Raw genomic sequence first — 27,578 nt, 5'->3', positions numbered from 1 at the left:
CATTTCCTCTGTTTCCTTGACGGCATCTGCTTTTATGACATCAGCAGAAGTTTTAAATATGGGCAGACACAGGAAATACCTAGGCCTCGCTGTATGGCATGTACCTTGGAACAAAAGAACACTTTTGATTTAAATCAGACTATATAGATTATCGAATATTGTCCTAAAAACAAGAAAGTAGGGCATTTTGATTTGTAAAATGGCAACATTCCCAATTCTGGGCATGAAAAAGTCCTCTTTCCCTTCTTCCTGCAGCCCCTGTAAGCTGTTTTGGTCTAAGGCCATATGTTCTTCTTGTATCAAGAGAGCAGAGCTGGTGAATAGAGGCAGTTGAAAATCATGGATTTTGGTCCTTGGAACAGTCTGTGTAGTATGCTTTAATTAAGACTGGAGAATCCAGTTTCTAAGCCAACCTCTAAATTAGCATTTATTTTGAAAAGATATTTTACCAATTTCAAATGGTTCTCAGAAGAAGGACAGCATGTCTCCACTGGAGCTAATTCAGGTCTTGGCTGCCATAAATCACTTCTCAAATTCACCAAGAAGAAAGAGTCTCCAATAAAACAGTCATTCTCTTGTGGATGAAGTGGCTTATTAGCAAAGGGGTCAGGATGACAACACCATTCTTCAACTAGAGCTCCCCAGTTCTCACTCGGCAATGGGAGCACCCTGATGAGCTCCCTAGTAGAGAGAGGAAAAACATTTTTTTAAAGAACAAAATGGAAATGTAGCATTTTCTTAATTAAATCAGTATGAAAGATGAAAGAAACGCATTAGCCACATTGTCTGCAATGATAACTTCCCGCCTAGATTACAAAAGTAAAATATACTTATTATAGGCAGTTTGAAAGTGTATAAAGGCATAGAGAAAATAAAAATTATCCTTTCAAGCAACACAGGTATACACATGTTCACAGTCCAGAATCAAAAGATATACACAAACTGTACCTTGCTTTCACTGTTTTAGTTATATTCTGATTCTTAATGATTGATTCCATTCTATTCTATAGGTATGCCAAAACTTTGAGATCATTCCCTTTCTGGTAGGTCCTCAGGTTTTGAGTTTTCCAGTATCAACAACCCTGTCATGAACATTCCTATTAAAACATTTCTATACATATCTGATTATTTCCTTGGGAAAAAAAATCTTGCAACTGTGAGATCACAATCACAAAAGATATCCATATTTTAAAACCCCACAAATATTGACAAAGTGCTTTTCAGAAAGGCTATATCAATCTGTAATTCCTCCATGTGCCTGCTTCAGAATTGAATACTATCACTTTTCCATGTAATGGGTGAAAATGGTCTCCATACCACTTTAATTGGCAACTCTAATTACTAGTGAGATTGAACTGGCTTTCATATTTATTGACCAGCGAGTTTCTTCTGTGAGTTGTGATCGATGGACTATTTTCCAATGAGCTATTAGTATGCTGTTAGTAATTTTTAAAAGTATATTCTATCTAAGAATATTAGCCTTTTATCCATCATCTGTGACAAATAGTTTTGTTATTGACTTTTAATTTGGTTTGTCTTAAATTCCAAATCACCTAACTCTCTCTTCAGTGATTTCTCCCATTAACTATTTTTAAATAAACTTTTTATTTCGGAATAATTGTAAATTTACAGAAAAGTTACAAAAACAGTACAGAGAGTCCTTATACACGCTCCACCCAGCTTTCTCTAAGGTTAACATTTTATATAACCATGGGAGATTTGTCAAAACTACAGACTTTATCTGGATTTCCCTAGTTTTTCCACTAATGTCCTTTTTTCCTTTGATCTAGGATCCAATTCATGATAACACACTGCAGTTAGTCATCATGTTTCCCAAGTCTCCTTAATGTAGTCCGTTACATTTTCTTAGTCTGTCCTTATTTTTTAGTACGTTGAAATTTTTGAAGAGCACTGGTCTGGTGTTTTACAGAATATCCCTCAATTTAAGTTTGTCTGATGTTTCCTCAAGATTAGACTGGGGTTACGGGTTTGGGAAACAAACTAACAAACAAAAAAAAAAACCCACAGAAGTGAAGTGGCCTTCTCTGCACATCCTATCAGAGGGTACACTCACTGAATCAATATGACTTATCACTGGTACTGTTAAACTTGAACAATTGGCCAGCATGGTATCTACTAGGTTTCTCCACTAATAAGCTATAGTCTTCCCTTTGCATACTCAATATCTTGAAGTGAGTCACTAAGCCCAGACCACGCTGGAGGGGAGAGAAATTGAGCTCCACTCTACTATTATTTTTTATGCTTAAAATGGCCTTAAAATTAAGTAGGCCCTTATACTTGCTACTAGTTTTTTTTTAATGGTTTCATATTTTTCTGGACAACAAATACTTAAAATTTTATCAGAAGAAAAGCTAAACATGATTTTACCTATATTCTAAATGAGGGAGATATGTAGTCTAAGAGGAGAAGAAATATGGGCAGGATGATAAGAAGCTTCAAAATAATTAATCCTGAGAAAAACAGAATAGAACCACGTTCATGGTCTTCTTAATGCCCATGAGCAGTGTGATTGCTTAGAGCAGCCTGAGTACCTACATTCCTCTCAGCAAAAACATATGCTCACTAGAGTCAACTATATTTGATCACAGACCTGATTATGCCACTTATACATTATTTTAGTTACATAATTTAAAAAGCATGTAAACTAAGGAAATATGAATTGCTATTCCTCTGAAAACTAAAGACTTTAAATGAAAGCCAGATGCCAAAAAAAAAATAATAACTGATAAGCTGTAGGAGATACAACTATATATAGAACACTAGAAAAAAGGAAGAAGAATAAAAATCTAGAAAAATTCTACAGTTCCATTGCTTTCAGATGTCTAATTTCTCCTTCCATTTAAGAAAACACAAACTAGAAATTGTAGATGATGAATTTTGGATGGAATACCTACTAGTAAAAAAAGCTACACAACAGTATAGCCAAATTTAACAAAGCGGTATCGGTTCCATGGGACGCCTGGGTGGCTCAGCGGTTGAGTGTCTGATCAAGTTCCACGGTGGGCTCCCTGCTTCTCTCTCTGCCTATGTCTCTGCCTCTCTCTCTGTGTCTATCATGAATAAATAAATAAAATCTTTAAAAAATGTATCAGTTCCAGGATCCCTGGGTGGCTCAGCGGTTTAGCACTGCCTTCAGCCCAGGGTGTGATCCTGGAGTCCCAGGATCGAGTCCCATGTCCAGCTCCTTGCAAGGAGCCGCTTCTTCCTCTACCTCTCTCTCTGTGTGTGTCTCTCATGAATAAGTAAGTAAAATCCTTAAAAAATGTGTGTGTGTGTGTGTGTGTGTGTGTGTGTATACATGATAAAATATTCGTAAATTAATGGACATTTGTATGCTTTAAATTAAAATATTTAAGATGCAAATGTATCATTTTTTAACGATTTCCTCCATGTTAATCTTTTTTCTTTGATCTCCTCAACAATGAGTCTCATAAAAAGACTCTTAACTACAAAAACAAACTGATGGTTACCAGAAGGGTGGTGGGTAGAGGAATGGGTTAAATAGGGGATGGGGATTAAGGAGTATACTTGTGATGAGCACCGAGTGTTGTATAGAAGTGCTAAACCACTAAATTGTATATCTGAAACTAATATTACTCTGTATGCTAACTAGATAAAAACTTAAAAAAAAAACACCAATAAGAAAATGACAGGTAAACATAGCACCTTCTCCTACTGGAGTCTCTGGTGAGAGAACTGTGGAAGCAGGTCTTTGGGCAGCAGCTCCATTACCATCTTAGCAGCTTCTCAAGTACCAGCCCAAGGCCAAAATCCACAAAAGCTGACAGATGCTCTACTGCACTGATCCACCACAGAACTCTGCCCAGTAATTCTGGATCCACCAGCAACAACAATCCCCACAGAACCCTCAAACATTCTACCTGGAACCCTACTAGCAAGTGGACTCATGGATCATTTGGCTATTTGATCAGGGTTTGATCAGGGACAGGAGAGGGGGATTTGTAAATATAATGTGATTCACTCTATTACTATTTAATGGTCATTCTTCTAGATCTTTCTTACTATTCTTATATCATTATAAAATTAATATATTAAAATGTGCCAATCTTGTAAAAAAAAGGCAATTACAATATGGAAGAAAGAAGACATGTAATTTATAAATCCAGAGGACAAAGCTAGGAAGAAGAAAGGCTCATTTTAGTTTAACATAAGGAAGAACTTTCCCTTTCAGATTAGGAAATGCCCTCTAGCAGCATCACTCCAACTGCTGAATCTGTTTAGGATATTAAGTGACTCTTTCAACATTCATTTTCTAAAAGTCTTCTATGAACCAGGCATTCTGTTGACACAAAATATTAATACACATAGTTCCTTCTCTCAAGGTACTCAGGGTCTAGTAGGACACTTATAAACAATAAAACTTCATAAAATAAATGTAATAAATACTCCTAACAAAGTAATGGTTCTAAATTCATAGGAGGTTGGGAGAGGGGACAGCTTAGACCCTTCTGAAAATTTAATGAAAGCTTTCATCCTTTCTTCAAACATACATTCCCACAAGCACATAAAATCTGCATATTACTTTAGGGGATTCATTGATTCACAAAACCAACCCACAAATTCAGGGCAATAAATACAAAGTATGAGGGGAGTAGAAAGTATATGAATTTCAGAGAAGTGATACTTGAGCTGATCTCTGAAGGATGAATAGTTCCTTTTTTTTTTTTAAGATTTTATTATTTATTCATGAGAGAAACAGAGACACATGCAGAAGGAGAAGCAGGCTCCCCTCAGGGAGACTGATGCAGCACTTGATTCCAGGACCCAGGGGGATTACAACCTGAGCCAAAAGCAGACGCTCAACCCCTGAGTCATCCAGGTGCCCCAGGTAAGAGTTCTTAAAACTATAAAAAAGAATTAAGGGTATCATGAATGGAGTTAACAATATAAAGGTAAGCACCGTATCTGTTTAACTTTTAACTATATTCCTAGTGTCTGGCATAGCGCGTGACTCACAGTATAAGTTCTTAAATACTTGTTAAAGGAATGAACAATCACATTTTGATACACATGAGGCCCCTGCTTGGCTCTGTCGCAGACTGGGATAAAAGGGTTAACAAACCTTTTCCCTTGCTGCTTAAGAATCTAACCTTTGGTTTAACCACCAAGCTCCGTTACCCTGGAAACCAGGTAGATGGTAAGCATGAATTATATTGCTAGGCAACGTTGCTTATGGTAAAAATGACCCCTGACTGGCAAATTGCATCTAGACTGACAAGAAGTATGAGTGAGCTACAAATATCTGATGAGGGTGCCATGCTTTGGACTTGCCTGAATGTAGTCCTTTGCAAGGAACCCTAGAAACTATGCCAAGGAATTGCTACAGAAGATGCTGGCTGCTTAGGACATGAAGCTTCTTCTCAGAGTAGCTCCTGCACCTCCTTGATTGTGGATCTCAAGCTTTGCACCTGGAACTGTGTCACATGGAAAGACAAGAGTCACTTGCTTCAACTGTTGCAGGATTCCTGCTGAGAGAAACTTCTTCTGATGCTGCCCTGCTGGCAAGCTGGCAAGAATTGTGGCTTGTGGTAGGATTGTGAGTCTGCATTTTTTTAAAGTTCTTATTTATTTATTTATTTGAGAGAGAGAGAGCGCGCGCGCGAGCATGAGCCGGGTGGAGAGGTGTGGGGTGGGCAGAGGTAGAGGAAGAAGCAGATTCCCTGCTGAGCAGGGAGCCTGACCCTGGGATCATGACCAGAGCCGAAGGTAGATACTTGACTGCTTAACTGACTAAACCACTCAGGTGCCCCATGAGTTTGCATATTTAATTGAATTTCACAAGATCTCTGGTGGGCACTGACATACACCTTATTCCATTTAATACTTACTACAACTTTGTGAGGTAAGAATTTCTATTCCCCTGCTACAGAGGAGAAAAGATAGGCTCAGAAATGTTCAATAATCTGTAATAAATTCACAGAACCAGTGGTGAGGAATAAAGGCAGGATCTTAACCCAGGTCTTCCAGGCTCCAAAACTGAATTCTTTCCCTCGGAATATATTCCCTCCCCTGACAATGCAGAATATCAGAAAAGGAGACTGGGAAGGGGTGCAAACTGTGTGGGGTGTTACATGCCAACCTAAGAGCTAAGGACTTGTTTCTACAGATGTGGGAAGCATTACAAAATTCTAAGGAGGGAAATGATAGGTCAGATTTGAATTTTTATGAAGAAGCAAAAGAGTACCTGTTTCAAGTGGGAGGCAGACCTAAAGAGGCTCCTAAATCTTCTCTATCACTGAGATTCTCTATCTCTTGACATTTTGCAAACAGATCCTCAATACATCGCAAAAGATACTAATATCAAAATCTCACACTTGATCACAGAAATGAAACTGCACCAAAATTTAAAGAAATCTGGGAGACTTGATACATATTAGCACAAAATGTGCTATTTCAAACTTAACTTGACCCCATATCACAGTGAATAAAAGCTAAAATATATCCCATAACTATCTACATAAGACATCAGGAGCAAGAAAAGTGCTCAATTCACAAGTCATTGCAAAGATAAAAGTGTTTTTACTACAGAAATAATTTTTTTCTGGTATTTTGAAAAACATAAAACCTCTTAGAACAAAAGATGTATTATAATCACAGCTCTACTGAAAGTGTATCTGTTGAAAACCTGAAACTTTGATATGATCTACTTCCCCAGAGAACTTTCAAAATAAAATAGATATCATTTTTTTTCCAAGGCAGTTTTTAGGTAAAAACCTGTCAAAGCTCAGAAAAAGAGTGAAATGATTTCTTGAATTTTCTCTCATCTTAAAATAACATGAACAGTAACACATTTATAATTAATTAAAATTTGTTAGTTATTTTTAATGCATCTTAACCACAAGCCTTAGGGACAAACAAAATACACAATGTTAATCAATGCTATTGACTGATGATGCTTATTCAAAACTTAAACACGTAGAAAAGAAAATGAAATGCCCCTTAACTTTAAAATCAACCATTAATCATTGACAATAATAATGGTAATAACATAGAACTTTTACAGGTTGGATTATAAACAAATGGACATTAAGAATCTTAGAATAACATCAAGTATTTAAAGCTCAAATTATGGCTACTAAAATCTAGATAAATTGAGCTGATGATATCCAACTGGTAGATGACAAATCCTACAAACCAAGCTTTATATTTCATTACCATTATGTACTTAGTAAAATTAGACCCATAAAGGTATCTTCATTTTTTTTCCCCAAAAGTTTATACAATGTTACCAACAATCCAATTTATGCCTGTACTCTTTTTTCACCTCTGTTCTTTTTCATAGACAAGCGACTGCATTCATAGTAGTTATTTTCAGACTACAATTATAGATGGTCTGTCAAGTAGACCAACTGGTTGGATACTCTGACATCTCTTATGTTTCCATAAAGTCTATTCTACTTGTTTCCTTCTAGAGTTTCTAAGGTCTCCCTAACTGCTGAGCTGACACTCAGCTCTGCTGCTGCAGGTGGAATGAGGAGGGCCTGTCTAGAGACCTTGGGAGACCTCTCAAGTGGGACTGAGAATCAAAATCTTTTATGTTTGAGTCTGTTTGGCCAACTAATATAACTCAAGTCAGGCATGAATTTATTTCTAGGAGATGCAACAAATTCCAAACCTGATGATCATTTAGCTGTTTCAATAAAGTAAATTTTGTCATTATTGTTACTTGATATTAGGGCTTATTAGTCTCAACAGGAGCATGATGAAAAACTATGTATGTTCAGACAATTTTTTTTAAGAGAGGAAGAGGGGATGAGGGGGCAGAGGGAGAGGGAGAGAGAATCTCAAACAGGCTCCCAGCTGAGTGTGGAGCCCAATATGGGGCTCAATCTGATGACACGAAGATCATGACCTGAGTTAGATACTTAATGGACTGAACTGGTGCCCATGTGCCCCTGTTCAGACAATTTTCATACAAATACTCTGAACTGGTAAAAGTGTAAACTAGAGAATTTTATGGTAAGGAAATAAAGTATTATTTATTTTCAGATATCCAAAACAAATGGCTAAGATCATGTTCCTAAATTAAGAAAAAAAGACTGCTATAACTAGCAGATTTCATGCACCTTGATTCTAATAGGTATTAAAAGCCATTAATGAGTCTTTTTTTTTTTTTTGAGGTTTTATTTATTTATTCATGAGAGAGAGAGAGAGAGAGAGAGAGGCAGAGACACAGGCAGAAAGAGAAGCAGGCTCCACGCAAGGAGCCCGATGTGGGACTTGATCCCGGGTCTCCAGGATCATGCCCTGGGCCAAAGGCAGGCGCTAAACTGCTGAGCCACCCAGGGAACCCCCCATTAATGAGTCTTAATAGATTATAGAAATAAGGTGCAGAGGACTGTTTAATTTGCTTGCCAAGAATTTTTTTCATTAAAAAAAGGAACATGGATTAGTCTTGCACTACCCAAAGCATCATGAATCACAGAACCCAAGGTACAACTTTACATGGTTCATTAATCATAGAATTTTTTGCTGGTAGGACTCCTAGAGTTGTATCTAATCTAACCTCCTCATTTTTACTGATGAGGAAACTAAGGCCTAGAAAATTAACGTCACTTATTCCCAGAAAATAAGGCTAACCAGTAAGCAGATCTTAACTCTGCTCCATCCTCTTACTAGAGGAGTGCCCAGTACAGATAAATCAACCTATCTCAAAGTGCCCTCCTGTAAAAGATGCTTACAATTAGTTGATTTCGATTATAGAACACACAAGCCTCTTTTGGTTTTGTTTTCTATTTAACATGCACAAAAGATGTCCTAACTACCTACATAAAACAGATATCTGAGGGAGAAATGAGAAGACCCGCTGAGTTTAATGTAAAAAGTCAACATGAAATCCTTGTACAGATACTGGAGGATGCTTGTTTTTCCAACAAACATGAGGCATGCTGCCTGAGAGTGAAATCTCCTCCTAAGGATTTCTCTGCATTGTTCAAGAGGCATACACTTGCCAGACACACAGGTCTGACAGGAAAAGGCTTTCAGGTAAGCCTTGCTTAAATGAGGCAAGGGCTAAATCAACTCCATGTTTATTTTATTAGAAAGAATAGGGAGGAAAACAGGGTCATTTCCCTGGCACAGCTAAAAAATCGCGTCCTGAATCAAAAAGACTTGACACACTAAACTAGATAATTTGCTAATTTGCTAAGAAGACCACTAAGCAAAGGGGAGGGGAAGGAATCTATAAAACCAATTAAAAGGAACTTGTCAAGCTTTTACTATTATATGTATGACAGCTTTTAACTGTTTTGACAAGTTTGGAAAATTGGCCTTGTTATGTCTACTTAAGAAGAAACACAAATAGGAAGCATCATAAAATTTTAAGCAGGGAAGTGATTGGTCAGGTTTGAATTTTGACAAAGAAGAGGAAGAAGTCCAACAAGAGTGCCTATTTAGAGTGAGAGTTAGGCCTAAGTAAGCTCCTAAACCTTCTCCATCACCAAGATTCTGTCTCTTGACATGTCTAAGATGACTCATTATGTCTACTTAAGAAGCAGCTGAAGGGATATAGACAAGGTTTTCCTAGCTACTAAGTGGTGAGGCTGCGGTTCAAACCCAAGGTTCCATTCTCCCACTCCTGCTTTACACCACACAGCCTCCAGATGGTCACGGTTAGGGAGCATGAAATTGTTCCTCTAGGTGTACCTATAAGCCCTTCTAGTTCTCAATTCCAATGATTAGAAAAAGAATGGACACAAAACAGAAGATATAGTTCCTGCATGGGAAGAATTGTTACAGGTAACAATTTTTTATATCATCATCCTTTTCCAAAGAAACACAGATACCAGCCAGTAATGGATAAGCATATCCTTTATGGTGAGCAGTACCAGGAAATAGTGCTACACTGTATTTAACTTGCTCTTCCTGTGACTTCTAGGTCACCTCATTGTTGTAAAGGCATGCATGTTTCAGCAACTTCATGTGAGAATTCAACCAAAGCCTAAAATAGACTGAGAGGAGAAGTTTCCAGGTTTTACTACAACACAAAGTGGAATCCTATGGATATTTCAGGTTACAGTGGGTCTGTCACACAGTGCATAATGTGCAGCAACTTCAGCTCTTAGGTAATCTGAGCAGGGACATTCTCTCTTCTGCAGATTTAGTCACCTCATCTCTTACCCAAAATAATCATTCGGAGGTGTTCCACTCACTATCTCCCCACTTATACTAGGGTAACTTTCCATGATCTCATCTACCTGGGGCACTGCCAGGAATTAGAAAGTAAGCAAGAGAGACTGGTGGAAGGCCAAAATAAACACCCTACTGTTTATTCAATTCAACCCAGGAAGAATTTATTGAGTACACTATTCATCAGGCACTGTGGCCTGATGCTGGGGCTGATGGTGACGATGCTAGGGCTAATAATAAGAATAATAATTATAGTGGTAGCCATCATATACTGAATGCCCAGCACGTGCCAGGCACTGCTATAAATACTTAAATTCATTTGATCCTCTGAATAACCCTACGTAGTAGCTCCTATTGTCATCTATATTTTTGTAACAGGGAAATTGAGGAATGGAGTGGTTAAGTAGCTTGCCCAGAGTCACAGCTAATAAATGGTGGATGCAAACCAGACAGTCTGGCTTCTGAGTCTATACCACTAGTGGCTCCCCTACACTGCACTCTAAATATGAGTGGGGATAAGGGACACAGGTCAATAAGACTATTCCAACACCTGGTGCCTATAGCCCAATTGGGAAGACAGGCAAATAAACCTTTGAGGAGCACATAAACCAACCGAGAATTAAGGGAAGGCTCCTGGCTGTAGATGGCCTATCAGATGAAACTAGGAAGGAGCTAATCAGAAGGAGACAGGGGGTATGGGGTACATTCCAGGGGAGAGAGTAGCTCTGTACAGGCAGAAGTTTGGCATTCATTTAGATAAGGAACACCGAAAGAGGAGCAGGTTTCAGATATGGAGAAAGATCTATCCCCAAAGAAGTCTCAGGCACCCATCTTGGAGGAAACACATCTAATGAAGAAATCTAACTTCTTTCTTTAAGGATTGTTAACAACAATGAGGTTTTGATCTGTCTTTCCAACCGATGAGTGATTAGAAGCTGAAAATTCAGAGGAAAGGCTTTGTGCCCAGGAAACAAGTAGGAGGGAGAGAGAAGGTGGAAAAAATAAAGAAAAGAGACAGACACCTTGGGAATACAAAGAATATACCAAAGGGCCCTTCCCATCTCAAATGAGTAATCACAGCACACTGTAAGAATGGATTATAAGATGAACCTAATCACCCAGAAAAGGTTAATCTGTGCTCTGTATGCTCTGTTTTAGTAAGTAGGGAAATAAGAAATGGATTTTAGAGAGGGACTAAGAGAAAGAGTTCAAACAAAAAGTTGTGTTGCAAGAGCTTCTATGATTTAGAAGATTCACTTAATGTGGGGAAAAAACCTCATTCACCATCATGATGGATAAAACATGCAACAGAGTCCATGTCTCTTTACAGAAGAGACATGCTTCGGTGATCAACACAGGCTTTCACCAAGGTAAGTCGTCCTCCCTCAAAGCCAGCATGCTATGTTCCCCTTTGTCACCTTTAGAAGACCTAACTGCTCTATGATTGTTGGAGAGCTTTATGGTTGATTTCGTTCAAAGTGACATTAAGCTGGCTCTCATTTGAAGGCCATATATTGCTCCCCTGATAATTACTTCAAAAATTCTAATAGAAAAAAAGAAAACCATTGCCAGGCACAGAATGAATCAGTGTAAAATACATTCCTTACCTGTCTCTTATTATGACTTCACCGCAGGACTGGCAATAAAATGTGCAACATTCTTGGGCTTGTGAGCTCTGATTAAACATTGAAACCAGTTCTAAAGAGAAATCAATGAAATAGCAAATCTTAGAGGTGTGGGACAAATATATTAACATACTTAAAGAGTTTAACAGCCACAATAAATTACTATCAATAAACACTGTTTACAATCCACCCAGAAGTACACATTTAATTAGCATTATCTGATGACTCAACTAGAAGCAAATATTATGACGTGCTCTCAAAACAACATATTTTGCTAAGTGTTTCAGAGTTAGGTATTGTCCTAGATTATCCCTGTTACATACCACTGAGTTATTTCACTCATTCCATAAATACCAACGTTAAGGATGGGAGAAAGATAGTAATTACTTTCACATCAAGCTAACTACAAGGGGCCTGGCTTCACCATCCTCAGCTTTCCTCTGCTCTGTCTTAGGTACAGTTTTTCATCAGTGTGATTGCTGCTCTTATCTCTTAAATTTAAGTCTAATTTGATTTAAATTACATACAAACAGAAAGAATCTCGAAATTGGTCTTTATTGGGCAGGTTCCTGGGAATGCAATGGTTTCTAAGAATTCAATCTTCCAAGAGCAAAACTCAATTTGGATTAAAGCTGTGGAAAAATGCATATTTCCCACATTATGTGAAGTGTAGCATTCCCTTAGTTTCCATTATATCATTCATGAAGAAAGGAAACTTTCATTTCCCCCCCTAAAAAAAAACCCAAAACAAAAACCCACACACAAAAATATCAGTCTGTATATAAAAAAAAAAAAAAAAAGTAATGAGGTCATACTCATTTCAAGCAATTTGAACTTGGTTCGTGTCACTTTGTATTTATGTTAAGATTTTAAAAACTGATGGTAGAAAATTTAAGCCTTGGCAATTAAAAATTCATCCTTTTAATTTCTAGGGGTCTCTGCCAACCCCTGTAGCACTAAGGTGAAGTAAACAGTATTCTTTAATTTTGAGCAGATAATAAGTAGACCTGGTAAGTCAACCAAAACAGTCTCTTCAGAACCAATAAACAAATTTTCAGTGAAACACTCCCCCCTACTGGTCACACAGCACGATCCACTGGCTTAGGTTCAAGACAGAACTTCCTGACAAGGTGGCAGTGTGAGAGAGCACTGCCACCTGGGGACGAATCTAATGCTTGTGCTGCCATCAGATTTCATTGTAGTCAGTTTCATGTCAAGGGTCCAGCCTGATCTGACCTATGTTAAACTCAGGGGAGCGTAAAACAATATGTTTACTGTAGTCCTTGAAAGAACATTTATAGTTGCAAAGTCAACTTTTTAAAAACCTCAAGACACAATTGAATGTGCTAAAAATGTCGTCACTTCTACACTACATTTTGACTCCAGTCAACATTAGTATGCATCTATCTGGTATTTATTCATTCAGCAAATATCTATTCATCACCTATTATGTGGAAAGCTATTAAGTACTGAGATCTATTTTGCATACTCTTTTCATGCACTGCAGAGCAGGGTTATGAAAGTCTTCCTTTTCAGATATTTGAGTAAAATGTTTTAAAAATGTAAAGCCAAAGCAGACCAATCGAATGCAAGCAATATGCAAACCAACATTCAGCAGTCAACTTTTACCATCCTATAATTACAGCGAAATAATAATGCTTGCTGACTTAAATTTCTTTTAATAGTTCAAGTTTTGCTATTTATTAACAACCTTTACCCAAGTTGGGTAGGTGACAAATCAATTGTTTCTCTAGAAGGCCTTCATACCTCCTTAGTATGGGACCTAAAATCACAAATCTAGAAAACTAGCAGACCTGAAAAATACACCAGTGTGGCTTTTGTGCCTATCTTTGCCCAGTTTCCACAGCTGGTGTATTTCCCATCTTGGTGACCCCATTCTTCTTTCCATGGTTATTATACTAGTCATTCTTAGCATGTGGATACGTCACTTAAGCTCCATGAAATTTCAGTTCCCTATGCCTTGTTCCTAAATACAAATCTTTCCAACTCAAAACTAGCTATTCACTAATTTAGGACTTGGGCAAAAATCACTCTCCAATGAAAAAGCAGCACAAGACTCAAGGGAATGTGCCACATCTCCTAAATGGCTCTTCAGAACAATCCTGCTGACTCCACCTTGAGTCTCCAAGCAGCTCAAATGAAAGCCTAAGTAGAGATGAGGCAGGAATGAAGTCTCAATGTGCAGCTGAAAGAATCATAACCCTTCCTTGACAAGGAGCATCTTGTAGGTCTGTTACAGTCTGCTTCCCCTTTCACATAATTTTTAATCCTCTGAAGCCTATTACTTACATGGGAAAAGAGGCATTGAGCCAATAATTTTATTAAATAAGTTATTCTGAGAAACATTTCTACCATCTTACTGAATCAATATGACAATAACAAAATACTAAAAATATAACAGCATAGCAATAATCAAAATCATATTATGCATCAAACTCAATTTCAGAATCTATATATGCTGTTTCACCTGGAAGTGTCTCTAAATGGATGGGATCATTTCCATCATTCAGTTCTTTGGTCAGATATCATCCGTCCTCAGAGGGGCCTTCCTTGAGCACCTTTTACCCTAGTCACTCCCTATCCCATTACTCTGCTATACTTTGACCATAGCACTTTTCTCTGTATCCAAATAACTTATTGGTTCATTATGTTTCCACCCATGAGAATGTAAGCTCCTTAAAGGCAGAGGCTTTCCTAGCGTGTTCATTTCTGTATCCCTAGCACCTAGATCAAAGCCTAGCTTACAGTGTAAAGCAAAGTTTGTTGAATGGATGAGTTTCTATGCAATGCTTTAAAATCCACCAGGTCATGCACAACTGCCATCTGATTTAATCTTCCTATCAACTCAGGAAGCTATGTAATTTTAAAATTAAAGAAACAAAGCAAGGGTTATATGGGAAAACTCTGGACCTTCAGCTAATTTTGCTGAACCTAAAACTGCTCTAAAAATTAAAATATATTAGGAAAAAAAAAAGCACATTAACCACACCCTCCCCCCAATCATGGAACAAAGCTTCAGAAAGGTTAAGTGGCATGCTCAACTGCACAGCTAATAACTCTGGCACAGTTGACAAAGAACCTTTTGACCAGCTCTTTCCATGCTTCTGCTAAACAGGCTTTTTCACCTGGGAAAAGGTCAACTTTTCAAAAGAAAAATCATCTTTGATTTACAGCGGAAAACTAAATGCAGGAACGAAACAGGAGGCTGGGATCACTCACTGGCGTTGGATTCTGCTCGCACCTGCAGACGCAGGTGCAGTCCATCTCCAGGGACATACCGCAGCCCACCACAGGAGGACGGCACAAGCCTGACCTCTGCTGGAAGCTGGAGCTCTGTGCAGCCTTCTGGGGTCTTCACCTGGAGTGAGGATGGCGTTATAGAAATATCCATGGACACACCTCCTTCTTTAGGCTCCCTGGTAATTAAAAACAAAACATAAAAAATTACTTCTCCTTGATGGAAACCAAGTGATAAAACAGAGAAAAAAGGCCAAGGACCTAACTGTTCCTCTTCAATAAATGTTCTAAAGTTACTGTCCTAAAAAAAAAGTGAATGAATCATAAAGGAAATCATCCTATACTAAATTTAGATCAGGTCAGAGAGTACTTTTCCCTGTCACTGTAACATGAAAGTTCTAGAACATAATTTTATTCTTGCCTTTTTTAATGGTAATTTAAATGTGAGTTTCCCTCGTTGCTAATAATGATCTTGAGCCTCAGTTCTCTATCCTTTTTTTATTTATTTTATTTTTTCCCCAGTTCTCTATCCTAACGCATCCTGCAGCTACTCCAACCTGGACCTACCTGGGGTTGCTCTCAGAGTCATTCTGCTCACATAGACCACCTCTCATTTCCTAACGCCCCCTATTTTCTCCCACAAGTTTCCCCACAAGGTTTCTTCGAACCAGCACAATCCAATGCTGACCTGTTGTACATCATGCATTTGTTCTCCCAGAGATCCCCTGTTCTCTAAAATATTTTGGTGAGAGGACACAAGGCAGCATAAGATAGTGGCATATCTGTCTTTGCATCTCTTGATCCTAGCGTGGTTTGTACATTCATTCTCTCTCTCTCTCTCATTCACTCAATACAGCTTTTTAAAATTCTGTAATGTGCCAGGTACTGGGACTACCATTAACAAGGTATCTCCTCTGCCCCTCATCCCAAGTAGGGCATGGGCAAGTAAACAGGAATGATTAAGGGAGTATTATAAAAAACAACCATGCACTGGCAGGGATAGGGCTGGCAGCAGCAGGCCACACTGGTAGGGAATGGGCAGCCCAGCACCCCCGGGACAGGTTCTTCATGATCCAAAATCATAGGACCACCATCTTCACAGATGCCAAGGAGTAGAGCACCATGTTCAAGCTGAAGCATATCCTTGAGGGCATCCTCAAGTGGCCACCTGATGAGCAGCAGCTGTACAGGGATGACCAGCTTCTTTATGATGGCAAGACACTGGGATAGTGTGGCTTCACCAGTTGGATGTTATGGCCACAGGCCCTGGACACTGTGGGCCTGGGCCTCTGAGAAGCTCTCTCTACTCCCTTTCCACCAGATGAATGGTTCAAAGGCCTGTGCATAGAGCCCTTCTCCAGCCTTCCTGAGCCATCATGAAGCCACAGGACTCAAGAAGCAGTGCCAATGAATAAGCAGTGCAGTGGGAGGCCCTGGGCCCACCCCTAGTGCCCTATCCCCTCTAAAAGAGATTTGGGTGTCAAAAACAACAACAACATTGTACTTATTAATGATAAACATAGAGTACTATGGAAACACATGGAGGGCTACAGTGACTATCACAGGTCAAGCATTGTTATTTGAACAATGAATGATGAGTGAGTGAAATATTCTTGCTTCTGAGACTAGCATTACAACGATGCTGCATTTAACTTACAATAAAGTACTGTCATTTGATATACAGGATTTTGATAAGGATACCAGGATTACATGAAACAAAAGATACAGGAGAAAGAAACTTCTTGTCAATTTTAACAATTTTTTTTTTCAATTTTAAAAATTGAAAAAAATCGGGCAGCCCGAGTGGCTCAGTGGTTTAGCGCCGCCTTCGGCCCAGGCTGTGGTCCTGGAGACCCGGGATGGAGTCCCACATTGGGCTCCCTGCATGGAAACTGCTTCTCCCTCTGCCTGTGTCTCTGCCTCTCTCTCTCTCTCTCTGTCTCTTATGAATAAATAAATAAAATATAAAAAAAAATAATAAAATAAAACAATCTAGTGATGTATGAATACCAGATATAAAAGGACTAGTCCAATTCACTACAAATAGAAATCACTTGGTAAAGGCAATCGAGAATAAAACACAGTCCATTCCCTGTCCATCAGGCGCTGAAAAGTACAACAGCAGATATAGACCTATAGAAATGATCCTCAGGGATCCCTGGGTGGCGCAGCGGTTTGGCGCCTGCCTTTGGCCCAGGGCGTGATCCTGGAGACCCAGGATCGAATCCCACGTCGGGCTCCCGGTGCATGGAGCCTGCTTCTCCCTCTGCCTGTGTCTCTGCCTCATTCTCTCTCTCTCTCTGTGACTATCACAAATAAATAAAAATTAAAAAAAAAATTAAAAAAAAAATAGAAATGATCCTCATATGAAGCTAGAATATGCCTAGAATTCTAACAGAGGTGCCAAGCACTCTGCCTTTTAAGTGTAGACAGCAGGGGCGGGCCATTAACTCCACATCACCTACGTACAAAAGTCAGGCCATCTACTTGAGTATTATCTAAGTACAGAGATCATACCATGTGTTCAGCTGTCAATCTTGATTAGGCCTCTTAATTTGCTTTAGAAGATCCTAAGACTATTTTCTGGTTAGTTCTTTTTCAAACCATATGGACTTGTACTTAATTGGCAAGAACCTGAGTCTTTTCCAAGGAATATATCCTTAAACTCTTGAGTCAAAAGTCTAGTTCTTTTTTTTAGAGAGAGATTGTGCACGCGCAAGAGAGCATGAGTGGGGGAAGGGGAGGGGCAGAGGGAAAGAGAAACAGAATCCTAAGCAGGCTCTATGTTCAGTGTGAAGCTCAATATGGGGCTTGATCTCATGATCCTGAGAACATGACCTGAGCTGAAATTAAGAGTAAGATGCTTAATGGACTGAGCCACCCAGGCACTCAGAGTCAATAGTTTTAAGAACTGATATTTAAGAAATAATAGTCCTCTAAAGCAGAGGTCAGAAGGACCAAATGGTATATATTTCTGGTTTTGCAGGCCATTTATGGTCTGTTGCATATTATACTATGTATTTTATTTTTAATAATGCTTTAAATAATGTAAAATCCATTCTCATAAGTTGTACCAAAACAAGGCACAGGTTAAATTTGCGCATGGGATATAGTTTGCTGAACATTTCTCTAAAGATAAATAATTTGTCCATTTTGCTGCTCAGAGATTTTCAAACTGGATTGTGCCACTGGCACTAGAAGTACCTTAAGGGACATCACTACATTTCTATGCCTCACCCCACCCTATCTCTGGCTTACCACTCTTCTTCCCCTTCATGAAAAATTCAGCCAATTTGAGTGGAGTAAGATAGGCATCAATGCAAGTGTGGGAAAACCACAGTGGCCTGGAGATGTGGAAAACCCAGAAGAGTTAGGAAGGAGGGCATCCACCAGGACAGCCACCCTACAGGGATGTCAGATCTCAAGAGGAAGGAAGAGAAACCTAAGTGGGGGAGGGGGGGTGGGCAACTCAGTATAGGGTTTCCAAGCCTGCCCTAGACGGCTCAGGCTGCTATAACAAAACACCAGAGACTAGGTGGCTTAACATACATTTCTTACAGTTCTGATGGCTGAGAAGTAAAAGTTCAAGGTACCTAGAGATTTGGTCCTTGTTGAAAGCCCTCTACTTGGCTGGCAGATGGCCACTTCCTCCTTATAACTTCACATGGCAAAGAGAAGAAGCTTTGGTATTTCCTTTTATAAGGTCACTAATCCCATTATGGTGGCAAAGAGAAGCAGCTTTGGTATTTCCTCTATAAGGGCACTAATCCCATCATGGTGGCTCCACACTGAAGACCTCATCTAAATCTAATTATCTCCCAAAGGTTCCATATCTCCTAATACCATCATATTGGGGATTAGGGCTTCAACATATGAAATTTTGAGGAAACACACAAAAATGCATTCCGTAACAGAATCCAAACAAATGAGGAAGGTGTCAACACTGAGGGGAGGTAGGGGAAGAATCAAAGGATGCCAGCATAAGATTAATTACATAGATGGGAACTGACCAAATAAATGTATGTCATGAGAATAATGAAAGCCAGGATTCTCACTGTGGGAGAACAGAGTTATAAAGTGGGAAAGGGAAAAAATCAGAATGGATCCTATGGTAATGGACTAGAATTGAAAATATCTGTGTGAAAAAAAAAAAAAAAAAAAGAAAATATCTGTGTGGAGTCATGGTTTTCAACGTATATAAAGAGATATAGTACTACAGATGTGTATATGTGTATGTGTGTAGATGTATAATATACAAACACACATACACATGCATACATTCATACACAAACATTATGCATATGCCACATACACACTCTAGTTTTGTCTACTAGGGCCTGGAAAAAGTGACAGGTCAATAGTAATGATACTTTATGCTCAGATTTTGGTTTCTAAAGGTCATTTTCCAGTTTTATTCTTAAAATTTTTTTTAAAGGTTTATTTATCTGAGAGAGAGAAAGTATGCTACAAGTGGGGGGAGGGGCAGAGGGAAAGAATCTCAAGCAGACCATGCATTGAGCCTGAGTCCAACATGGGACCCAATCTCATGACTCTGACATCATGACCTGAGCCGAAATCAAGAGTTGGATGCTCAATCAAATCTGCCATCCAGGCACCCTAGTGATTTTCCACTTTAAAACAAATGGACATACACAAAATGATGTTCCTTGAAAAAATAACTACATCCAAGGATGGAACAGGAAAAGAATGAGATGAGACTGGAACATGTTGCTGTGCAAACAAAGAAAAAAACTAAAGAATAATAGGAACATATTTAAAAAGATCACATTACAAAAGAATAATAGAAACATATTAAAATCATCTTGAAGGGACTCCCCCTGGCCACATCTGGTATAAATTTGAGCAAAAAAAGTAACCCAATGAATAGATGATGATCTTGGGTCCATACTGATGTAAATGAATGAATTAAAAAAAAAAAGTCTGATAAGGAACATTGAGCATTTATACATAGTCTCAAAGGGCATCTCCAATTGATACTTATTGATTATACAGTGTCTTGCCCGACTGAATCAGTAAGAGTAGGAAGAGTTGGAACTGGCTATTTCACTGAGCAAATCTGAGATATCAGAAGCATGAAGAACTCTCATTTTGTCACCTTGCAGTATTCTTCCTAAATACTGAAGCTCTTTACAGTGTATATCAAAACTACCCATGAGCATGGGAATACAAGAGGTCTGAGATTCCTATACATGTGACAAAATTTTTTTGTTTTTTTAACTCCACCTCAGATTTGTAGTTTTTCTTCCCTGTAAAAGTAGTAACCCAGTCAGACGACTTCACCTAGGACCCCATTATGCTGTGCATTTACTGTGAGCTTTTGCCTGCCTGTGCTTTTACTTGTAAAGCCAGAGTGCCCAGTTTCTGCCTTCTGGAATACAGAGATAGTTTTATCCTGTGCTGCCCTTGTTCTGTAGTTACTCTGATGATAGTCAGTGGGATTCTTGAAGTTTGCAGTATTCTTCTTTCTTGAATTGTTGAGAGAGGGGAAGAGAAAAACATCCTTTTTCTTTTATGATAGTGCAAACTGGCTAAAGTGTATGTTCGTATTTCCTTATCATTAAAATACTGTTCAATTTGTTTCTTACAGACAAGGAAAAATATTTTTGCATAAATTGACTCCACTATTGAAAAAGGGATAGTTTGGGGCACCTGGATGGCTCAGTCGGTTAAGGATCTGCCTTTGGCTCAGGTCATGATCCCAGGGTCCTGGGACTGAGCCCTGAGTCAGGCTCCCTGCTCAGTGGGGAGTCAGCTTCTCCCTCTCTGTTCCACCTCCCTCTCCTGCTCTTTCTCTCAAATAAATAAAAATAAAATCTTTAAAAAAAGGGATGCTTTAGATTGAACCATTATAGCTTCAGAATCAATCTTTTCCTAAATAAAAATATTAAAACCAAAAAAAACTAAGCAAAAAACAAAACAAAATAACACTTTATGGTGGAGAAAGCAGACATCATCTTATCTACATGCTCAAAGTTAACATATACTTTAATGAAATAAGCCAAAATCCTGTGATACTTGATAGGAGAACACAGCATCACTTCCGTGATATGCTTGCCAAAGATGTACAACCTGAACCTAATCCTGAGGCAACATGAGACAAACCCAAATGGAAAGATATTCCACACAATAATTAGGCTGTAATCTTAAAAAGTGTCAAGATTATGAAGGCCAAGGAAAACTGAGGAACTCTTCCAATTTTAAGACACTAAGGAAACACAGCAACGACATATAAGGCATGATTCTGAACTGAGTTCTTTTGCTATTATGGGTATTATGTAGATCAGCGGCAAAAATTGAGAGAGGTCTGAGTATAAGATGGTTGTAACATGTTTCCTGGTTTTGAAGGTTGCATGTTGGTATGTAGAGGAATGTTCCTATTTGTAGGAAATACACAGTAATGTATTCAGGAGTAACATTAACTTACTCTCAAGTTTGAGACTGTCCAAAAACAAAGATTTTTGAGACCCTAACTGTACACACCTTTTATATACTTGTGGCTTTCTTCATTGTGCACACCCTGCTTGAAATTATCCAATGACTTCCTATCTCACTCTGAGTGCAAGCTAAAATTCCTTCAATGGCCCATAAGACCCAGTGATATACTGGAGACAGCTGTTAAAATTCCAGGCATTTTTCAAACTAGTTGACATCACTTTGGTAGCTTGACATCATCCATAGTGAAAGTATCTACATCACAGGAATCAGTAAATGTTGCAAATCAGGAAGATTTTTTTGTTAGTTTTATTGGTTTTCTTGGAAAGCAGGTTGTTAAACATTTACTAACATACATCTGTAAGACTATGTGCTCCACCAGGCCACCCACATCTCTCTGAATTTGGCACCCCTTCATGCTTGCTGTTCTCTCAGAGGGAAACAGTCTTTCACCAGGTATTATATAGTTCCAAACCTTTCCCCTTTAAGTTTATTACTCAAGTGTTGCTTTCTCATTTGGAATAAGAGGTTGTAATTTTCTCTCCCTATCCCTTTTTGTTTTATTTTTCTATGTATTTATTTTCATTCAAATTCATATATATTTGGGGCACCTGGGTGGCTCAGTTGTTGAGTGTCTGCCTTTGGCTCAGGTCACGGTCTCGGGGTCCTGGGATCAAGTTCCCCATTAGGCTCCCTGTGGGGAGCCTGCTTCTCCCTCTGCCTTATGTCTCTGCCTTTCTATCTCAAGAATAAAATCTTAAAAGAAAAAATCATTTATATTTTATTTATTTTGTATAATTTCTGCTCACTTATCACCCACTGCCATCATTATACTATAAGCTCAATGACAGCCAAGAATTTTCATCTTTGTTGCTGTCGTCGTTCATAGCTGGATACCTAGCACTTAGAATCTGAGTTTTTGGGGGCACCTGGATAGCTCAGTGGGTTAAGCATTTGCCTTAGGCTCAGGTCATGACCCCAGGGTCCTGGGATTGAGCCCTATATTGGGCTCCCTGTAGGGTAGCCTGCTTCTCCCTCTCCCTCCCCCTGCCCGTGGTTTCTCTCTCTCTCTCTCTCTCTCTCTCTTTCTCGCTCATTCTCTCAAGTAAATAAATATTTAAAAAATATATTAAAAAAAAGAATCTGAGTTTTTGGCACTAGAATAGGACCTTAGTAAACATCTGTGGACTAAATGAATGGCTAAGGTTTATCCCAGGAATACTAAAATAACTTAACATAAACGGATTTTTCTAATGCATTTCACGGATGTAAATATGAAAGGGAAAAAAATATGACCATCACAATACATGCACAAATCATTACAGAAAATAAAGTATCTATTCATGATTAAAACCCATAGTAAAAGGATCCCTGGGTGGCGCAGCGGTTTAGCGCCTGTCTTTGGCCCAGGGCGCGATCCTGGAGACCCGGGATCGAATCCCACATCGGGCTCCCGGGGCATGGAGCCTGCTTCTCCCTCTGCCTGTGTCTCTGCCTCTCTCTCTCTCTCTCTCTCTGTGACTATCATAAATAAATAAAAATTTAAAAAAATTATTAAAAAAAAAACCCATAGTAAACTAAGAAGAGAAAGGGACCACGCAATCTACCACACAGATTCACCAAGTCAATTTCATCATACCTAGTGATAAAATGCTAGAAACATTTCAAGATTAGGAACAAGAATAAAACTCAATCATATCATTTACATTAACTGGAAACAGACTAAAAATTTTAATTAAAATGCAGATTATCAGAATGTATTCTGAAAAACTCCACCCAGTATATGCTTTTAAAAATTTATATGTAAAGGTGGGATCCCTGGGTGGCGCAGCGGTTTAGCGCCTGCCTTTGGCCCGGGGCGCGATCCTGGAGACTCGGGATCGAATCCCAAGTCGGGGTCCCTCATGGAGCCTGCTTCTCCCTCTGCCTGTGTCTCTGCCTCTCTCTCTCTCTCTCTCTGTGACTATCATGAATAAATAAATAAAATCTTAAAAAAAAATTTATATGTAAAGGCATACATTAACACTAAGAAGACAGAAAGAGATATGTGAGGCCAAACAGTACTGTCAAAAATGTTTTCTGACAAAGATACTGTGTATTTCAGTGGAAGAAACGGCACTCTTTTAAACTAATGGTGATGGAACTAGTGGATATTCTTATAGAAAAAATAAAATAAAATTTAACTCCTATCTCACTCCAAACACAGAAAATGAATTTCATCTAAATATAAAAGCTAAAACTATGTAACTCCTAGAAAATAAACATAGGAAAAAACAACCTCAAGATAAGCAAAGATTTCTTAAGAAGCAAACAACACTAACCATTAAAGAAAAAAATGCAATAAACTGAAGTTCATTACAATTAAAATTTTCTGTTCTTGAAAAGACACCATTAAGAAAATGAAAAGGCAAATTTCTGATTGGGAGCAAGCGTTCACAAATTCACAAGGCATAAATAAGAAAGGTCTTATTTCCAGAATCTATAAAGAACTCTGTAAATTCAACAACACAACAAACAGCTTGATTTTTTATAATGACAAAAAATTAGAAGACACACACACACATAAAATTAGAAGACACCTTCCAAAGGAACATGTATGAATGACCAAAAAGCAAATTAAAAAGTACTTAACATTATTAATCCAGGAAATGCAAATTAAAACGACAATGAGGCTTTGTACCTTTATAGAATTAGGTAATTAAAAGAAATGAAAATGTATGTCTACCAAAAGACTTACATGACAATGCTATAGCAACTTTATTCCTAATAATCAAGTTCTAGAAACCAACAAATTATCCAGCAACAGAATGGATGGATGAATTGTATATTCATACAGTAGAAAACTACTCAGTGAGAAAAAAAATGGACTACTGACATGTGCAATGACACAGGTCAAACAAGAATCTCAGAAGCAGTTTTGAAGGAAAGCAGCCAGAATTTAAAAAAGTATATACTCTAAGAATCCATTTATATATAGTTCATGAAATGGCAAAACTAATCTTTGTTGAATGAAATCAGAAGAGTGGCCGCTTTTGCTTTTAGGAGAGGCAAGCTGGTGATAAAGTTCAGCAGCCAAAGACCATTGGGAACAAACCAGTCAGATTTCTTCACTTGCTTAAACAAGGGAGAGTAATCTAGGGAAAACTGTGAAGGGGCCCCTTGATAAGAGGAGGTGGGAACTTTGTCTTGTTTTTGTTTTGTGTTAAGTTTGGGGTGGTGGATAACCCTGCAAGGTGGACTGGAATTGTAGATACTTATCTCAATGTATGATTTGAGAAGGAGAGGGAGACACAGAGAAAAAAAAAAAAAAAGAAAAAACTACCAAGTATCATCCCCGATTTTACAATTGATAAAGTTCAGACGAAACGATGCTACTCTGGTGAAGAAGCTAGGATTTGAATTCAGTTCTCATGCCAAATCCCAAACTGCCAGAACTATACTTGTCCGATTTAAGGAAAAGAAAGATAAACATCAATCTACCTCGGAGCGGCTCCGTGTAGTAAAAGCTTCAGGATTTGAATATCTAATTTACTCTATTTGAAATGGCAGTCACAAGGGAATAAATAAAGGGGGCCACAAACAAGAGAACATTTCTCTTAAAAGTTTTTTTTTTTTTAATCTTATTTATTCCTGAGAGACACACAGAGAGGCAGAGACACAGGCAGGGGGAGAAGCAGGCTTCCTGCAGTGAGCCTGAAGCGGGCCTCGATCCCAGGACCGCAGGATCGTGACCTGAGCCAAAGGCAGATGCACAGGGCAGCCCGGGTGGCTCAGCGGCTTAGCGCCGCCTGCAGCCCAGGGCGTGATCCTGGAGACCCAGGAGGGAGTCCCGCGTCGGGCTCCCTGCATGGAGCCTGCTTCTCCCTCTGCCTGTGTCTCTGCCTCTTTCTCTGTCCTTGCTTCTCATGAATAAATAAAATAAAATCTTAAAAAAAAAAAAAAAAAAAGGCAGCTGCACCACCACGGAACCACCCAGGTGCCCCTCTCCTAAAAATTTCTTGTAGTAACAAGTTAAACGTTGTTGACTTCTCATTGGAACGCGGAATACGAATACCACAATGAGCTCCAATAAGAAGCCTGCAATGTGTCAGTTTTTCGGCAGAAAACAGCGTGGATGGGGCGGGGGGGGGGTGGGGGGACAACCTAACCGAGTTTATGTACAAAATAGGAAGCTCACAGTGGAACTTAACCCTCTGAAGAGAAGCCCAGAAAGAAGCAGGCAAGGCTTTTTTTTTTTTTTTTTTCCCCGCTGTTTTTGGAAAAGCCGGGCACTGTTAATGTTACATCAGCGCTCCTCAAACTTTGGTATTTTGAGTCCTGGGAGGCGTGTTAAAAGACAAGTTCTGAGTCAGCGGGTCTGGTGTGGGGCTGAGACCTGCATTTCTTAAAAACAAAACAAAACAAACCCTCCCAGGTGGTGCCGAGATTGCCAGTCGAGGAGGGTGCGGGAGGAGAAGCTGCACTTTGAGCAAATGACAGGCTCTAAGCAACTGGGAAGAAAGTCACAGCTCGTCCCTCCGAGGGAGGCGGAGGCTCCAGGACCAGCAGAGACCCCGGCTAACGCCCTGTGCCTCGGGGCCCACGCGCCCAGCGCCGGCCTTACCCGAGGATGAGCAGCGCGCTCTGCAGCCGTCTCCGCACCTCCAGGAACACGCGCGTCCCCGCCGCAGCCGCCCCCATGGCGGGCGCCCAGCCGCAGGTGCCGGGGACGAGCGGCCACCACGGCCGGAGCGGCGACACGTGCGGCGGCGGCGGCGGCGGCGGCGGCGCGGGCCTCCCGCCCGGATCCCTGCGCCGACACAGCCCGCCAGCCCACAGCGCCACCTGCCGGGCGGAGAACGCGCAGCCGCCGGGACTCCACCTGGGGGCGTGAGCCTTTCCGGATGCTGGCCTGGGTCCGAGGGCTGACAAAGGTGGGCAGGGAGAGCCCAACTGCCCTCCCGCTCTTCTTCCTGTGGGCGGGGCCCGATGCGCTGCTCTCCCAGGATCCGACCTTAAAAATCTGAGCCGAGAACACCCCTTTGACTAGCGTGGGTGGGAATGAGGCTGGAAGAGCGCGGCATGAAGGATGCAGGAGATGCAGGCGGGCGCTGACCTCCCAGGATTTCTCCACCCCAAAACACAATCTTGTTTCGTATCCTAATAAACGGCAGTATCTTCTTTATGAACTGTGGTCAGTCCCTTGGTAGTTCTCCTCTGAGGCAACGAACGTCCAGGATTGACTTGGCATTGCTTCTGGGTTCAGACGCAATGGCTCTAAGACGGAAACAGGTGCAAAGATGTAAGAGGTTTTGTTATCAATATAGAAGGGCATGTAGTTGGGATCCCTGGGTGGCGCAGCGGTTTGGCGCCTGCCTTTGGCCCAGGGCGCGATCCTGGAGACCCGGGATCGAATCCCACATCGGGCTCCCGGTGCATGGAGCCTGCTTCTCCCTCTGCCTATGTCTCTGCCTCTCTCTCTCTCTCTGTGACTCTCATAAATAAATAAAAAAAAAAAAAAAAAGAAGGGCATGTAGTTAAGTCCAACATCATGAATCACAGGATTAGCCATTCCTAGCATCTTTGAGAAAAGGAAAATGAGAATGATTCCACAGGTACATTTCCGCTCTCCACATTTTGTAGAGGTCGACACTGATTCACAGGAGTCCTAGTCTTATTACTGCTAGAAGATAATTTTGGAAAGTTTTACCTCTGCTGTAAGGCCTGCTTCTCCCTCTGCCTGTGTCTCTCATGAATAAAAATAAAATCTTATTAAAAAAAAAAAAAAAAAGCTGTTCTCAACTCCTAGCATTCTTTCCAACTCTCCATACTTAAGATAGAGGGAAATGCTTAAAAATGGGGAAATATTAAAATGTAAGGCAGGGTGGTAAACTTATAGTAAGAATTCTTTAAAAACAAGAGGCTGGGGGCACCTGGCTGGCTTGGTAGGGGGAGCATTGGAGGCTTGAGGTTACCCCGACCAAATTGGGTGTAGAGATCACTTATAAGTGAAACCTTAAACAAAAACCAAGAGGCTGTTAGGTTTTAAAAACAAACCATGATGGCTTGTATTCAGAAAATCATATCCGTTAG

General features: G+C 39.8%; 1 protein-coding gene and 1 pseudogene across 15 annotated transcripts in view; one reads left to right on the top strand and one right to left on the bottom strand.

Annotated features, from left to right (window-relative positions):
- UBE3D (ubiquitin protein ligase E3D) overlaps positions 1-26,268 on the bottom strand; it is a 202,733-nt gene extending 176,465 nt beyond the window's left edge. For 13 of the 14 annotated variants that reach the window (XR_013383126.1, XR_013383127.1, XR_013383129.1 and 10 more), the window contains exons 1-4: positions 26,110-26,268; positions 15,036-15,232; positions 11,778-11,868; positions 450-681 (exon numbers count right to left, since the gene is read on the bottom strand). Coding sequence is in view for 10 of the 14 variants with exons in the window: in XM_077903242.1 (XP_077759368.1) it covers positions 450-681; positions 11,778-11,868; positions 15,036-15,232; positions 26,110-26,186 (597 nt within the window). In the remaining 4 variants the exon portion in view is untranslated. Of the gene's footprint in view, positions 1-449; positions 682-948; positions 1,097-11,777; positions 11,869-15,035; positions 15,233-26,109 lie in introns of those variants that run through there. The other variant, XM_077903247.1, reaches the window with a different exon arrangement.
- On the top strand, positions 3,909-16,519 carry LOC144317873 (elongin-B pseudogene; annotated as a pseudogene). The gene is made up of 3 exons (XR_013383783.1): positions 3,909-3,983; positions 4,713-4,870; positions 14,990-16,519. The product of XR_013383783.1 is annotated as an elongin-B pseudogene (transcript).
- Positions 26,269-27,578: the final 1,310 nt, after the last annotated feature.

Source organism: Canis aureus, chromosome 7, assembly GCF_053574225.1.
Source record: "Canis aureus isolate CA01 chromosome 7, VMU_Caureus_v.1.0, whole genome shotgun sequence".
Classification (NCBI taxonomy): domain Eukaryota; kingdom Metazoa; phylum Chordata; class Mammalia; order Carnivora; family Canidae; genus Canis; species Canis aureus.
Note: the sequence above shows the minus strand (reverse complement) of the source record. Positions and strands in the feature narration are given on the sequence as shown.